The sequence below is a fragment of the Caretta caretta genome, chromosome 18 (genome assembly GCF_965140235.1).
Source record: "Caretta caretta isolate rCarCar2 chromosome 18, rCarCar1.hap1, whole genome shotgun sequence".
Classification (NCBI taxonomy): domain Eukaryota; kingdom Metazoa; phylum Chordata; order Testudines; family Cheloniidae; genus Caretta; species Caretta caretta.
Genome location: NC_134223.1, coordinates 20,124,137 through 20,140,034, shown reverse-complemented (window position 1 = coordinate 20,140,034; position 15,898 = coordinate 20,124,137). Strand labels below are relative to the sequence as shown.

At 41.4% G+C, this 15,898-nt stretch overlaps 1 protein-coding gene across 8 annotated transcripts in view; it reads left to right on the top strand.

Annotated features, from left to right (window-relative positions):
- Window positions 1-15,898, top strand: part of MEGF6 (multiple EGF like domains 6) — a 255,268-nt gene that overhangs the window by 133,427 nt on the left and 105,943 nt on the right. For all 8 annotated transcript variants that reach the window (XM_075120967.1, XM_075120965.1, XM_075120966.1 and 5 more), the window contains one exon: window positions 7,376-7,498. In XM_075120967.1, coding sequence (XP_074977068.1) covers window positions 7,376-7,498 — 123 coding nt within the window. The remainder of the gene's footprint in view (window positions 1-7,375; window positions 7,499-15,898) is intronic.

Here is a 15,898-nt window from a genome sequence, read left to right as displayed (position 1 = left end):
GTGAATGTCTGAAATGAGAATAACAATTCCACATAAGCTGCAGACATAATTTATTAAATATAATTGGACAGCATCATAATAAAAAACAGAAATTACTTAGAGCCGTTCACCCCCTAAAATCTTCCTGTACAACTTGGAGCTTTTCTCGTTTATTCTTTCTTCTATTTTCCCACTCCCAAAACCTAATTTATTATAGGCTTTCACAGCCCTCATGTTTAATACACTTAATTCTCCATTGGTTTTAAGAGGTAAACTTGACAGGTCAGGTCACTACAGACATCTGAATGTTTTCTCTTGCTGTTATAAAAACAATCCACCGCCAATGTTATAATGACTAAAGGACGCCACCCAAAGGAACATCTTTGTGAATAGCTTTTCATGGACGGTCCAGATGCAGCTTTCCAGAAATACTATGTCAGGCCCCAGGTTAATTCTCTTTGCAGGAATGTATATGTTGTAATAGTGAATGTGTTTCCATGCTGACATTTATGCATGCGTTTTCAGCTTTTCACATTAATTTCCTTCCATTTATTTTAGCTCTTTTCTGTTCTTTGGCCTGCCTGCTGCAAAGTCCTTCCAGAGCTTGCGTGATGGCCTTCATCAAAACATTTTATACAGTTGACATGGAATGTCTGGCTCCACAGCAGAATGGTGTTCTTTTCCAGCATAACCCTGGCTCCTTGGTGGTCGTCATTTTGAGAATGCAATGCTTTCATTTCCTGAAAGTGCTCATTGTCTCATTTCCTTGGTGATTGTTTCTACATCTTTCTCTCTGTCACCTGTCTCATTTGTTTTATCTGTGCAGCTCACATCACCACAGTATCTGAGCATCTTGTCTAGCTCTTACTTTGTCATCTAGGGATAAGCAGCATTCTTTGGAGGAGCAGTTGTTTTGTTTTAACAGCTGTTGGACTGTTCTGATGTAGTGAATTCATGTGGAAGGAGCCATGAAATTTCTTCTAGTGGTGTGGGATCTTAAACTTCAGGAGGATTGTGGTGAGTTTGGGCAAGCTCTCAGAGCTGCAGACACTCCAGTTGAAGATTATTCAGTCCCCTTGGGTCTGCATATTTGGGTTGGAAATCTCACAAGAATAGGATCCTTCCCAAGATGCAAGGTACTGCTTGTCATTATAAAAATACTGCAAGTACAGCTTTAGTCACAGATCTAGAAATGCAGAGCTAGTGCAAGAATGAAACATGTGAGGAGGACAGAGCTATAAGAACATTGCATTTGGTTTGATTCTAGAAGATGGGATAAGTGTTCTGGCTGGAAGAATGATCATATTCTTCCTGACATGCTTTGCCTGGAGCCTTCCTTTCTTCCTGCAGTCAGAGGATTTCTTTGGGATTGTATCTTTTTACAGAGCTCTTGCAGTATAATTCATGGATAAAGGGAAGGAGTTTACCCACCAGCTGAAAATGTCCAGACTAGCCTCTGGTTCTTAAACTGGAAAAGGGCCAAGAAGGCCTAGTTCAGGTTTTGGTTCTGCACAACCTCATCACTCGAGCTTTGTTTTTGCAGAACCAAGAAGCAGTGGTTGAAATATGGGTTTCAGTTCATCAAACTATCCAAATTTGGGGACAGGGGAGTTTCAGGTGGAAAGTGGTGGGTTTGTCCCCTCTATATAAGCATACGACAGAAGCCTGTGTTTGAAGATTTGCAGGCTACATTAAAGACAGTAATAATTAAATTAGTTCCTAAGAGTTTCATCTTTATGCTGAAGTTTGTGCATAACAAACACCAAGAAATTTCCCCAAAGCATTGGAGAGTCCATGTATTGCAGTAATAACTAGCAGTTCAAAATGAGCGCTGAACAGAACTTGTGCACTGTTTTAAAGCTGCCACCAGGAGGCATCCATTTTACAAGAACAAAAAGCAACATGGGATGGGATACAGGAGAGAGATTGGAGCCTCTGGCTGTTTGCAGAGGTGCTGAAGATTGTGTGTGGAAGCGTCTCTCTGAATGCTTTTCACTGAGACCCTGTGATTTGTGTTTTTTTCTGAATGTGACCAACAGGAGCTCAGTGCTCTTGGTTTGCCAGTTTATTAATTTTCCTAAAAATGCTGGTCCTCAATAGTTTGCTAACCGGAGAGGCACTGCAGCCTATAACCCAAAGAATTGTAGGTTGTGATGCCTCACAGGTTAGCCAACTATAATGACAGTAGCATGAATCTTCTTAAGCGGAGGTGTAAAGTTAAAAATATAATAATAATTGAAGGTGCTATAGGCAAGTGTCTTTACTTTGCAGGATGATCTGTGTGCTTGATGTGGTTACTGAGGAGTTGGTTTGAGTATTACCCCAAAATGTATACTCTTCTTTCTTTGGCATTTTGTTGTGGCTCTCATTTGGTGACATTCTGATTTGCTCCTGACGTACAGTAGATGGCTAATGTAATCTGTCTGATAAGTGCAAGCCCTCAGCTTCCCAGTATTTTGGCCATGGAATCTTTCTTGGCAACTCTTTTGCATCTGGTACCTCTCTTGATGAGGAATCAGTTTTTGGACACCTGCATCATCCTGGATGTCAGAACGATGAATATCATCACATCTCATGCACTGCCACTTACTGCAGGAATTTTATTCCAGTTACCAGAATTTGCAACTGTTCTTTATATTACACCTTACACCTTGCTCTGAATCCTTAAGTTAAGATCAGCTGGGAGGCTCTAATCTTGAAGACTTTATGGCTGGAGGCAGGCTTCTTCAGTCAAAGACCCCAATTACTGGACTCCTTATTTCTTGGGTAACCCACTGGACCCCACGTCTTGTGACCATCAAGACAAATGACCTGAAGCACCTGCCTGTCACAGTGACCCTTGCTTAAAAAAATTAAAAGTGAAACAAAGAAGTTCAGAGGTGAAGTGAAAACCTAACTGTTTTACCAAGAATGTTTTTCATTATTCACTGTTACTTCTGTAAAGATGATACTATACGCATCTCAGTTTGTGTCTTATATACTGGTACCATGATGTATGTCTAGAAAAACAAAACTGTGGCCTTTTATGAAGATTATTCTGAGATCGGCAAAGAACATCTTTTAGAAGAGGCGGTGTCAGCAAAGTCCTACCAGCTTGGCCAAAAGGAAGGCTCGATTTTGGCTGCTGCAGGGTCTGTCTGCGGGACTTAACTGTCTACAAGTTAAGACTCAGTTGTAGAAATGTGAGCGGTGCCAAGTTGGGTCTTGCCACTAGATGAGAGAAGCTGCTGATTGATTAAGTCCTTGAATTGGCAAATACACCTGTCATCTCCATTCCTCAGACTGGAAGGTTGCACAGAGTCTTCCAGAAGTCTTGGTTCTGAGTTCAGTTAATCTTCTTTTCCCTGTGGCACATGCTGACTTTAGCAAGATTTCAGGTGAGTCTATTTTAGAGCTAGTGACTTGTCTAAAATAATATATAATCATTAGCTCAGCCTAGATTTCATTAGCATTTATTGTCTGAATGGTATATTCTGACAATGGGCATCCAGCTGTCTGTGCATTACTTTTAAGTTAACAATACAAAGCAAGAACAGAGTGACTTCCTTCCAAGGTGCTGTGTATGATCTACCAGCAGTAACGGTCCTGGCCTTAACTTGTATCCAGTAACTTGTCAAAGAGCTATGCCTTAGTTTGGCTTTTGATACAGATGATGAGTTTGGAGTCAGATTAATCAAAGTTAACTGCAGTGTGTGTAGAAATGGGATTCCCACTTCTGCAGGCAGGTGAGCATGCCCTGTGAGCTCTGGGTGTGTGAAGGAAAATGAATTAGCTACCGTAGCCGAAAGAAATGTACAGAGTACAGTACAGTCTGCAGCTCATGATTCTGACTTCCAGACCAAATGCCTTAAAAACCATACTGGTCTCCTTTTTTTCTGTCCGGTTTAAGTAACACGTGCTCTTTACAAAGCAAAGAACTAGCTGCTTGAACCCAAATACATTTTTTGAATGTCTTGTTAGGTGCCAAATGTCAAGAATTTCATAGTGAACCAATAAATCTCTTTAAAACCTCCCCACACATTTCAGATGTCTGATCAGAACATAACATCTCCAAATTTGGGTTTGTTTTGGATTCTGTAGCTGAAAATATGAAATGTCCCAGTCTTGCCATGGTAGAATATTCATTTTCTTTTAGCCATGATGTGGAGTCTCCTAAAAATCTCCCCTGCAGCCTATTTGCACAAGCCACTTTAGAGGTTACTGCAGAATTTGGTGCCTCTGCACTGGTATGGAGTATTATTCTGGGTACACCCACAGTATGGGAGGGTCAGTTTATATGCAGTGACACCTGTACAAGGGAACACACGGCTGTTTGGTAACCCTCTATCTAAGCAACCATATTCAATCATCTTCAAGGTTTGCACTATTGTTTGTTTGATTTTTCACTTAAATTCTCACCTCTGCTAGGCAGTTGATTTTTGATGGTCCCTTAGTTGTTGACTGCAGGTTGCAGAGAGATTGAAGTATGAAATGGCTTTTAATATGAGGTTCTATAGCAGTTGATATGCTATACATTTGGAACATTGGCAGCTCCTGAAGATAGTCTGTTAGTTTTGAAGTAATTTAAAGTAACTTTCTCATATTTCAGTGAGGCATGAAAATGTTGCACTACAGACAGCAACTCCGGCACCTACCGGTACTTAAGAGGATGGGGCGTGCAGCCAGAGAATGGCTTCCGGAGGGATTATGGGGAGGATGGCGCCTCAAGGTTAGGGGAAAGGGATGTATAAACTTCAGCTGATTTGGGGCTCTGATTCTTAAATCTTTTTCTGAATCTGACAGCTGGGCATTACTTTCTGCCCACAGAATTTCTTCTGTGCCATTGGCCTATGCCACACAGTTCAGTTAAAGAATAGTGTCATATTGTCATTAGATAACAGAGGAACCAAAAAGAAAAATGGTGCTTTCCCCGACTCTGAATTGGTAATCTCTCAGGAATTCTGGGTGCAAATTTATCATAATGGTTCTGCCTTTTCTTCAACAGAGGATTAAAGATTTTGCTTTTAAAAGCTGACACAAGTTAAACTATGTTGGGTAAGTAATGAAAGTTGGTGTCAGAAAGACACTCTCTCTTGTCTGTGGGAGTATTTGCTGAAATGACCAGCTGCTGCCAGCTATTGAGTGAAAAGGATTCCCTATAGGTCCCCAGCAAGAAATAATTGAGCAGAATGCAATGTAAGAGTTACCACACACTGCTGAGTCTTATTGAACAAGCTACACATGAAACTTGATGGCATCCAGAACGGATCTGGAATTAAAGGTCTGAAAATTGGTTTTGAGTATAAAAGTAGAAAGGGGGTTTTAGATTCTGAGAGACTGAGATGGGCTTTTTGCTAGTTTTCTTTGATAATGCAAGCAAAATGTGCAAAATTATCTTGGAAACCAGCCTTTTGATTTGGGGTGATTAGTCTCTTTTTTAAACTCTGAACTCATAGTAGTTGGTGAGAGATGGATTCATTTTATCATTTGGGCTTCCCGTGTCAGTAAAGATTTCTGCTTTTTTACTCTTTGTCATATGTGTTTTTTGAAAGTTCCTGCTATGCGTCATTTGAAGATGGATTTCTCCTGCTTCCTTCATGTCCCCTCATTAATAATTATCTGTGATGTGTTGTGCATGAGCCTTTGAATGGGCTCATTAGACTATTCAAAGACTCCAGTGGGGTCAGCCATGTGACTACCTGCTGTGATCTCCTCTTCCATGTGGAAGACTCAGCTTATATGCTACCCTGTGTCTTTCGCTCTGTTGGGCCTTTCATAGATGCATAGCTCATAAGGCCAGAAGTGACCACTGTGATAATCTGGTCTGACATTCCCCCACCCCACCCATATAACACAGGCCATAGGATGTCCCGGAATTAATTCCTATTTGAACTAGAACTTTAAGAGCTGGGAGTGCCTGTTGAAGGCCTAGGGAGCTGCTGGTCATAAAGAGTGCATCATGGTGAAGTGCACGTGAAATATACACATGAAGAAGTTGTCATCAGATCAGAGGCGGTGCTAGCCCATTGAGGCCCTAAGCAGGAATATTTTGCCTCCCCCAGCACATAGTAAAAAGTGAATAGCGGGTGCCTTTGAGCTGCTCAGGCCCCTAAGCAATGGCTTAGTCTGCTTATGCCTAGCACCATTTCTGCATCAGATCATCAAAGGGTGGTGCATAAAAAAATTGAGACCTTCCAAGAGTCAGTGTTGCCCCATTGGATACGGGTGTGCAAAAAGATCATTGTTACTTAGGGATTTATCTGTGATTCATCTGTCACAAGTAGAAAACTGCAACCTCAGATGAATAATGAGCAGCAAGGGGGTGGGGTGGGGAGGGAGGGAAGGGAGTTGAAATAGAAATACAGAAAATACAAAATATTATTCAGTTTTCTCCATGAGAGGATAGTGGGTGTTTAACAAGTTTGGCTGAGAAGTAGCCAACTCCTGCTAGCCAGTTACTTTGCTACATCTCATCCTTCCTTTGTTCTACATACATGTTCCCTTTCTTTATGCGTATCAGCAAATAAGTCATTTTGGGCAGGTCTGGAAACTGAAACTTCTTTGATTAGGGGATTTTGGTGTTAAGGAATGATTGCAATTCTTATAGTTTTGATATTTTCTGTTATTAACAGTGCTCTCTGCTTTGAATTCATGATTGTTTAGGTTATGTCATAGGTGCAAGTATAAATTACAACATCACAATAGCACTTTATTTTCTTAATATTGCAATAAACATGAAAACTGTTTCAGAGGATAAGACTAATGGTCCATCAGGTCTGGTGTTTGTGGCCATTTCTGAATGTTGCAATGAAAGCCTTAAACCTCCTGCTACTTCGCAGCTAACTGTGAAATTCGATTACATGGTGGGAAGTTTCTTGCTCTTTCAACTGGTGACCAACTGAAATACGAGGATTGCGAATCCTTGTGGTTTTTATCCTGCATCTCTTCTTACCCATGCAAATGTCTGATCCTTTTTAAAAACAAAGTACGAGGCTATTAGGGTAAAATTTTCAAACCTAGGCTCATAAATTGCTTCTGCATAATACAAAGGTGCACCCGTTACCCCAGTCTGTAATTTTTCATGCACAAATGGGTATTATTGAGGGAAACCGGATATATTTGAGTGTAAATATCTGTGTGCATGCAAGCACATGTACTGCATGTTCAGTGGGGTAAGTACCTATTTTGTAGCTACATTTTAAGCTTTAAAATATATCCCTTAGCATGCGAATTATTTTGTACAATTTACCCTTTATTTTTTTACTATTGGCACTAGATATCTAATTAAAAAATAAAAGAGAGAAGTGTACTGAAAATAGACACACTTTTATATCACATTAATCATCCTTCTGGTTTGGTTCTCCACTGAAATCTCTCACGTTCTCTTCCCCCCGCCCCAATTTCTCATCTCTTTCAGATGTCAATGAATGCGAAGCCGGGAACAGTGGTTGTGAGTCCCAGTGCTGCAATACGATTGGGAGCTTCTATTGCAAGTGCCCTGATGGGCTGAGGCTGAAGGGAGACGGGAAGGCGTGCGAAGGTAGGAATGGGATGACAGCCCACTGGCATGGGCCAGCCACTGGGGGCTTTGATGAATTCCCTTGGCTCCTACAGCTGCATGTATGTTACAAAGAATTGCTTTGTAGCCTTAGAAATTCTGAAGTTATAAAGCCAGGCCTTACCAAATTTTATAGCAGAGTGATGCTTAGAGATTTCTACAGAACAGATTGGATCTCCCTGTGATTTGAAGAGTAAGAATCAGCTGTTGTAGTGGGTGCTTTTCAGTATCTGTCTGTAGTGTTGAGACCCTTTGCCCTTCTTCTGTTCAGGACCCTTAGCCCTCTTCTCCTTTACAATCCAGCTGTATTTAAAATACAGTCTTCTACACAACTTGTATCTCAGGATGGTTTGCAAGATAAATAATCGTGTAGATGGGGTGTGTGGGGGTGGGGGTGGGGGTAGGAATAATAGGGTTTGGGGAGGTTGGGTGGGGGTTTGTGAGGGAGGTCTGTATGGTCTGGAGTAGTACTGCGGAGTGTATAGGACAGACTGGGCGTATTTTGGGGGTGGTGTATGTGATTGCACATGGAACAGTATAGTTGATCCCAGACCCCTGGGATCATGCCGCACTCTGGTAGAATTCTTCTTCTTTTTGTAATTTCAGGATGCAAAATAAAATTTTAATTATATTGACATCCAACACCCTCCCCTTATGAGAAGGAATAGGAGGAAATCAGGTTTAGCTTTAGTATATTGGATGGGACCAAGTGTGGGACTTTTGTTTTCCTTTATGACAACAACTGTAACTAGGAGAGCAAATACAAAACATACACCAACTACATGCTCCATAGATGATTGATTGCAGCTTAGCTGCTTGGTTTGACGTATGCACTTAATTACAGTATGTCTTTTATTCCTTCACCCAGGGTACTTTCCATTTGAAAGCCTCTTCTGGCTACCGGGAGGCAGCAATGGTATCTTAAATTTCAGCCAGATTTCCAAGGCAATGAAAGGCCATTAGTCGGGAGAGGCCATCTAGTATCTTTCTCTCTCTGTCGGACAACATGTTATTATCTCACTCCTAATAGAACTTCCTTTTGTGACGTGAAATCACTGAATGCTCTCTCTTCAGGAATGTAACGGTTCTGTTTGTGCCCTTTCCCAGCTGTGTCCTGTCTGTGAGAGGAGAAGGGTGGTTTGTGGTTTCAAAGCATTTTAGCCTTCTTGACAATGTCTTGGAAAACTTTTGGCTGAGCTGGTTTTAAGTGGACAGATTTGTTCTGATTATTCAAGGAAAGGGGGAAGTATGCTTGGAAAACAGGTGGTTGTTTATATTTGTAGTTTAAAGAAGCCTGCTCTTATTAAATAACAATACTCTGCAGTATTCTGCACTTATGCTTCCAAGTAGGAAAGCTAGCACTAGTAATGTAATTTATCAATTATATTTCAGTACTGAAAACACCACCAGTTGGGACAATTGCTGAAAGAACATTTTCTTTTATTGCAATAAGGCAGACAGACTTGCTAATTATTTTAGCTTGTTCAATTTCCTTGAGTCTCTTCAGCTAGGTGAGAGATAGAGCAATGCAAAATATATGAATTTGGAACGATTTCAAGTGAACTTTGGTGGAGTTTCTAATTTTGGGGAGAAATTTACGATTTTGAGTGGAAATCTGGCAGAATTTGATACCTCATTCTGGGGTGGTTGGATGGTGATCAGTGAGAGAGAAGCCTCTGTTGAAATATTTCTCCATTTCTTTCCATTTCCTAGTAATTTACAGCATGGTGGCTGAAACCTAAAACAAACATCCTGGAAAGGCAGAATTGCCTTGAGTTTTCTGACGTCAAATCCAGACTTGAATAAAACAATTTTAAATGAGCCAGCACTTTTGAGGTTTTAGAGTAAGTTAACAGGCCTCTGAACAGAGTTTGTGATGCTAAAGAAAGTCTTCTCTGTGCCAGGATTGAAATATCCATTCCTTTTACCCACTTCCACATAAAATGTTCCTCTTACAAGTACTCGCCTATTCCTTTCCCCCCCAGGACTGACACGTCACTGGGCTCCATCTAAATGGTGGCAAGCTTGCATTGGCCTTCTTTGAAAACTGAAACTCTCCTTTACAATGGTCATGGGAATTGGAGCAGTATGTCAAATGAAGGGGCATCCACAATATGGGATGGTGTGGATTCATGTGTAAAAGCTGCTCCTAGAAGGAAATATCCAGCTACATTGGCATTTTTAATTTCCAGGTGTCCAGTGTATCTTCCTTTGAACTGGTGCAGCAGTAGAAAATTAGAAGGAAAATGTGAGCATGGACCCAGCCATTTGCTTGAATAGAAAATCCAGTTTCATCTTACTTGCTGCTTGCTTACTTCAGTCAAAGTTGCTGTCCCATCTCCTTCTCCCTGTTTTCTATATATATTTGCTCTTGTTTTTATGTTGATATAAACAAATGCCCTTCAGCAAGGGTCCAAGCCATTAAAAAAACTACTAGCTGACACCCCTTTTGCCATCCCCTGCTGGGAATTTCTTGTCTCATGTCATTTCCTAATAAGCGTTTCATACTGGCTGGACACAAAATGTCATTTTAATGCTCCTCAGAGAGTGGCAGGGTCTGTCCAAAGTCACGTAGCCTTCTGTTCAGCATCAGTACTGTCATCTCTTCTAAAATCGTGTCTGAGGGGAACGTTATATTTTTGTGTTTAAATTACTTTTGCAATAGTAGTTTAACCATGCGATTGAGAGTACTACAGAATGTGAATATAATACCAGTCCACGCCATGGTTTAGGCATGAATCATTATGTTTATAAGGAGGGTTTTATAGGTCCATGACTTCACCCACAGAGTAGCCTAGAAATTAGAGTCCTAACAACTAGATTTTAAAGGACAGGCTCTCTTTCCTCTACTCATGCACTCCTGACGTCATTCAGTCATCCAGCAGAAGTGCTCAGTTTCTGGGCACAGTCAATAGCATGGATATCTAAAATGATACCAGTTGAAGTCAACGGGAGTTTTGCCATTGTCTTAACAGAGCCGGGATTTCACCCAAAGTGTCTATCTTTACATTTCAGAGTAACAGCCGTGTTAGTCTGTATTCGCAAAAAGAAAAGGAGTACTTGTGGCACCTTAGAGACTAACCAATTTATTTGAGCATAAGCTTTCGTGAGCTACAGCATCCGATGCATCCGATGAAGTGAGCTGTAGCTCACGAAAGCTCATGCTCAAATAAATTGGTTAGTCTCTAAGGTGCCACAAGTACTCCTTTTCTTTTATCTTTACATTGTTCGCCATCTTCCACTTTGAAATGGCTATTTCCACAAAATAGGCAAAGAGGTACACATTTGTATGTTTTGTAAAGTGAAAATAAGGTGACTGTGAAATGTAATAGTCTAGGCCCCAAAGTAAGCCTCAGTCATATGGACGTTTCCCCCTCTAGAGCTTGAATTCATTATTGTTATACAGCCTGTAGTTTTCTACTAGAGCTAAACTTCCCACCTTTTCCCCCCCACTCCCTGGGAATTATCTGCTATACGAGTTCTGCTGTTATCTGCTATACCAGTTTTGGGATGGCTGGACCTCAGTGTCAGACTGTTGCAAGAAATTATTTGCTAACCAGAGCCAAGAATTAGTTGTATTTTTTCTGAATATATGCCAATCCTAGCACTAGCTGAAACTGTATGAAAAGGACACCTTTACCAAGTTCTTACAGCATTAAAAATATAAAGAAAACATATTTTCTTTAATAATAGTTAAAGCACCAAACTCAGCATGTGATATTGATATATTAGTATTGTGACATGTTTTGTAGTAGAATTATCAGTTTACTACACTGATTTGCTTAGTGGGAGAAAGCAGAAACTATTCAAAGTAATTAATAAACATTACTGACATACTGGGAGAGAGCCATCTTTATGAACATTGATTTGGACATCGAGGAATTTTTGAGGAAAAAATGTTGCATCCTTGCCAGTTTGGTATATTTGTCATGTTTTGTTTAAAATAGCTGAAAGGTATTTCCTGGCTTGTTACACACACTGGCAAGATGTGTGAAATAAACAGCTTTGCCCTTATCTGAGCCAAGTTAAGGCGTTTTGAATTTCCCCAGTATTCCCTGGACAAGGATTAGTTTCTCAGATGATTAAGAGGTTCATGATACTGGTGGGAGTGAACCACCCAATTATACTCTCTAGTACAGATCATGTGGTGCTGTTATACAATACATATGGGCAAAATGGTTTGGCTAAAATTAAAATTGACATGAACCTTTGCCCCAAACATAGACTCAACTAAACTTTTTTTTATTTTGTTTTTAAATAGCTGGGACCATAAAGGGCAGACGTTTCATGAGCGAGTCTATTCCTATGGCATTTCCAGTCCTGTCTAAACTGACAGGTGCTGGAAATCTCACAAGTCTCTTTTAATATTACCAATCCAATTTCCACTCTACCGTGGTTTGAATAACCTCATCCAAAGCTTTTGGGTCTGACTCTCCAAGATTTTGACCCTTGTGTGGTCACTTATATCTGTTCAAAGTGGGTTCTGATTTGGATGGCGTTTTACACAAAATTTGCACTCACTTTGCTTGGGTGTAATTGTGATGCTTCCTCTGCGTGCCCAGGAGGGAGAGTCACCTCATTGCCTCTTTCTTGTAGTTTCTGCATGTCAGCTCCTGGACACCGCCAGCCTTTCTGCCACTCAAGCACTAGCCTCAGAATTCTGCTAGCCCTGACTTTGCCTTGCAGGTATCAAAAGGTGCACCCTGGTCCCCGAGCCCATCTAAGTGCATTCCCTGCAGTGTTCAGCTCCCGTTGCTGGACACTCACAATAATTACCAAGTTCACTTCTTTGATTCAACTGTGGAGTCACACGTTGCTTAATAACACAGCACTGAGATGTATTTATAATAAAAACAAAAACAAGTTTAATATCATAGAACAGAGAATCAGAGACTCAAATGAGTAGTGGGTAAGAATATTGGAAACAGCATGGTTACATACGAAACAAAAGGATAACACTCTTTTTGGAGTCTAAACTTAACTTTAACACACTAAAATCCTTGTCTGAAGTAAGTTCTTACCTCAAGCAACTTCCCAGCATCACCAACCAGCATGGTTGTAATCCACCATTCCTGGATGCACAGTGTTCTCTTTCTTGTTTCCTCAGTGATAGATAACTGGGATGCTGTCCCTGTCCCGACAGCTATAGTCCAGAAAACCTTTGAAGTGTGTCCTTTTGAAGTGCACCACCAGATAACACTCTTCTCCCTCTTTGCTTTTTTTCCTGTGTGCTCTTTGACTTCACAGGTTTCTGTTGACTTGAAATGTAAATGTAGCTCCCATCGTCTTTGGCTTTCAGTGCTTAATTTATGACACAGAAAGGGATAGGTGAACAGACATGCTTTGTCTGACAGAAAACCCAATTCTGAACTCTGCTTTGTTTAATTTTCATTGTGTATACGTAACTCCTTATACAACGTCTGTACATGTCCTTTGCAATGATGTTAATAACCAGTGTATCACTATCTTTCATTTGACATCTTACAAGACACTATTTATGGATAAATACCATGAAAGCAGTATGTTAGGTGTAGTGAGTTTGTCAGACCTGATAGAAGTCACTATTACAAAACAGTGAACCCTTTGCCACTTGGCATTGAGGGGCTCTGAGGGTCACAGTAAATAATTATATGAGGGACAAAATAGTGACAAATCATGGTGCTTGTGCTGAGCTCATCAGCAAAAATTCTTATTCCTGTGGCAGGGTGTACTCTGCTTCATCTGGAGCAGTTTAAATTTACTCTTACGTGTACATCAGAACTGGAAATCACCTTCAAATATCCTGTTTGTTAAGGGATATGTAAAGAAGAGTTAATAGGCCTAGACCCATTTTTGTACAGTGGTTTTTTTTTTTAAGTAAAGGCACAAGAGACACAAATCGATATTTAAAGTTTGAAACTTGCTTTTCTTACTGGAAATCCTGTTGGACTTTGAATAAAACAATCTGGACTCCAAAGTGTGAGGGGCTCAGCATCCTGTCCTCCTCCTTGGTTCCACGTTGGACACAGAGGTTCCCAAAGTTCAGATGGAATTCACATCTTTGTTGAGAATATCCTGAGAGCATGAGCCATGGGGGCAAAGGCCACTGTTTTACTGTCTTCATCATGTGACTTGATTGATGGCTCTTGTGATATTTTGGTGACACCAAATTGCAAGCCCCTTTGGAGTCTTCCCCTTTGATGTATCTGTTAGACAAACAGCCACACAATAACATCAGCGGGGGTTTGGGGTAAAGGTGAAAACTCCAGGACTTGATGTTTGTGTTCAGGGTAGGAAACTTTACGGAAAACACTTGAATCTCAACAACCTGCTCTGAGGGCTTGGCAGCCCCTGAGACAGATGTAATTTAATTCTTGGGGAAACACTGTGCCTCATGCTAACTAGCATTGGAGGGATTTGTTATGTTGAGTCACTCACAGTAAAAGATATAGAAAATGAGAAATGCAGTTAAAAGAAAAAAAAAGCGTAAAAAAAAGTCACTCCTCTCATCCCATGGTGGAGATTGATTGGGTAATGGGTGGGATCTCGGAAACGGGTGCAGGTTTTCCTTTGACCCAAAGGGAGTGGTAAGAATTTCTGGGAAGTGATTGGCTGTCCCAGAGTTTGACTGACTTATTGACAAGTTGAGAAGATCTCATGCAACATCTTCCATGGATAGGTGATCTTTCAATTAACTCCTGCCATCTGGCATGTTAGTAACTCCCATCAGAGGACTGAATGAGAAAGAGCATTTCTTTTTCACAGTTAAGAAAGTCTCTGTTTAAAATGAATTCACCACTGGTGTTTGGGTCTGGTTCGCAGCCCTTAGGACTGAAGTCCCCTTATCCGCGGAACAGGTACAGCACGAGCGGTAGCAGTGCATATTTGCCCAGACTGTTTTCACCTGTGGGCTGGGGGGAGCATGTCTAGACAGAAGAGCGTTCATAACTTAGGCAGTCCTGGCTGCCTCTGCTGAGACTAGAAACAACGGAGCCATTTAGTGCTGTGATGTACCCAACTATGAACTAGACGGAGGTTGCCAAACTTACTTCATTATTGGTGTTGAATAGCCACTCATGGTGCTAACTTTCATCTCTATGGACATGAACTAAATTTGAACTGGGGACCTAATGCTGAGAGTAACTATATCTCATAGCAATCCCATAGTGATCTCGCCCCACCAAAAATTTCTAACCTATTTAAGTGTGTATTGTAAACGTGGTATGGAGTGTCGTCAGTATGTTGCATGTAGTGGCAGAAACCGAGAGGAGCCTGATCATGCCTTGTGGTTGAAGCAGTGGAAGTTGGGCCTAGTGGTCTGTGCGGCGGCAGTCAGGTTGTAAACTGGAGCCAGAATCAGGCATGAAGAGTGGGGTTGGAACAAGGCAGGTGTAGGTTTGGGAGCTGTGCTGGACAAAGGTCTATGGAATCCACCACCACTGTCAGGCAGGGGAGAGTTTCAAGCTGTGAAGTGACATCCGGCAGATTGACCTGCTGTCTCTCCTGGAAGCTTACATACCTGCCCTGAGAGTCAGCAGACCGGCTCCTGGCTTGTGGATTGGCTGAGCAACTAGAACAATAGGTTCATTGTCATACTTTTAATGTACCCTGTTCTTCTGTTTTATGACATTGGGGTATCTAAGTCATCTGCCTGGCATCTTTCCCATGACTGCCCAACAAGTGCAGACAGAGGTAGGGTAGAGAGACAGACCGCTTTAGCCAGGGCTGAGTGGGTGGTACAGAAAAATGTTTTCACTCAGTTTTCTTTTTTTGAGTTATTTGGGCAACTTATTAGCTCTTTATTCCCCCCCATTCTCCTATGAACTGAAAGGCTGCCTATTGACTTCAAGCATAGTATCTGTTTAACCCTACAGCTGCGCTGAGGGGGGTTGTGTTTGGATCTCAAACAGATTCAGGCAGGAGTTCAAGATTCAGGGCTGGGACTATTGAGGACTAGAGCTTGGAGTTGATGGAACCTTTTGCGTAGAGGCCTAGAGGCAGTGGGCACATACGCTTATGAATAAGAGGCTTTAAAGTCTCCTCAAAGGCAAAAATTGGATTCAGCCCTAATTATGGAACTGCTGTTGCACCTCAGTAAGAAGTAAATCCGCCTGCCAGGCTGCTAGGCCTCGCAGTGTACTATCTGCAAAGTGCCGACCCAGTTGATACCGGAAGTGTTCCCCATAAGGAGACTGCAGAGGGTTTGCAAGTGTGCCTGCAGAATCTGACTCGAAGGTCTAATGTAGCACTGGCTTTCTAGATACATTCTCAAGTGAGAAACTCCATTTCAGCAGCAAAACTGGAGAGTGTAAAGGCTCAAACACAACTAGGGCTAGCATTGTCAAAGCATATCACAATAGAACCTGCAAAATTTAGACCAAGAGTCATAAAACAAGGTACCCA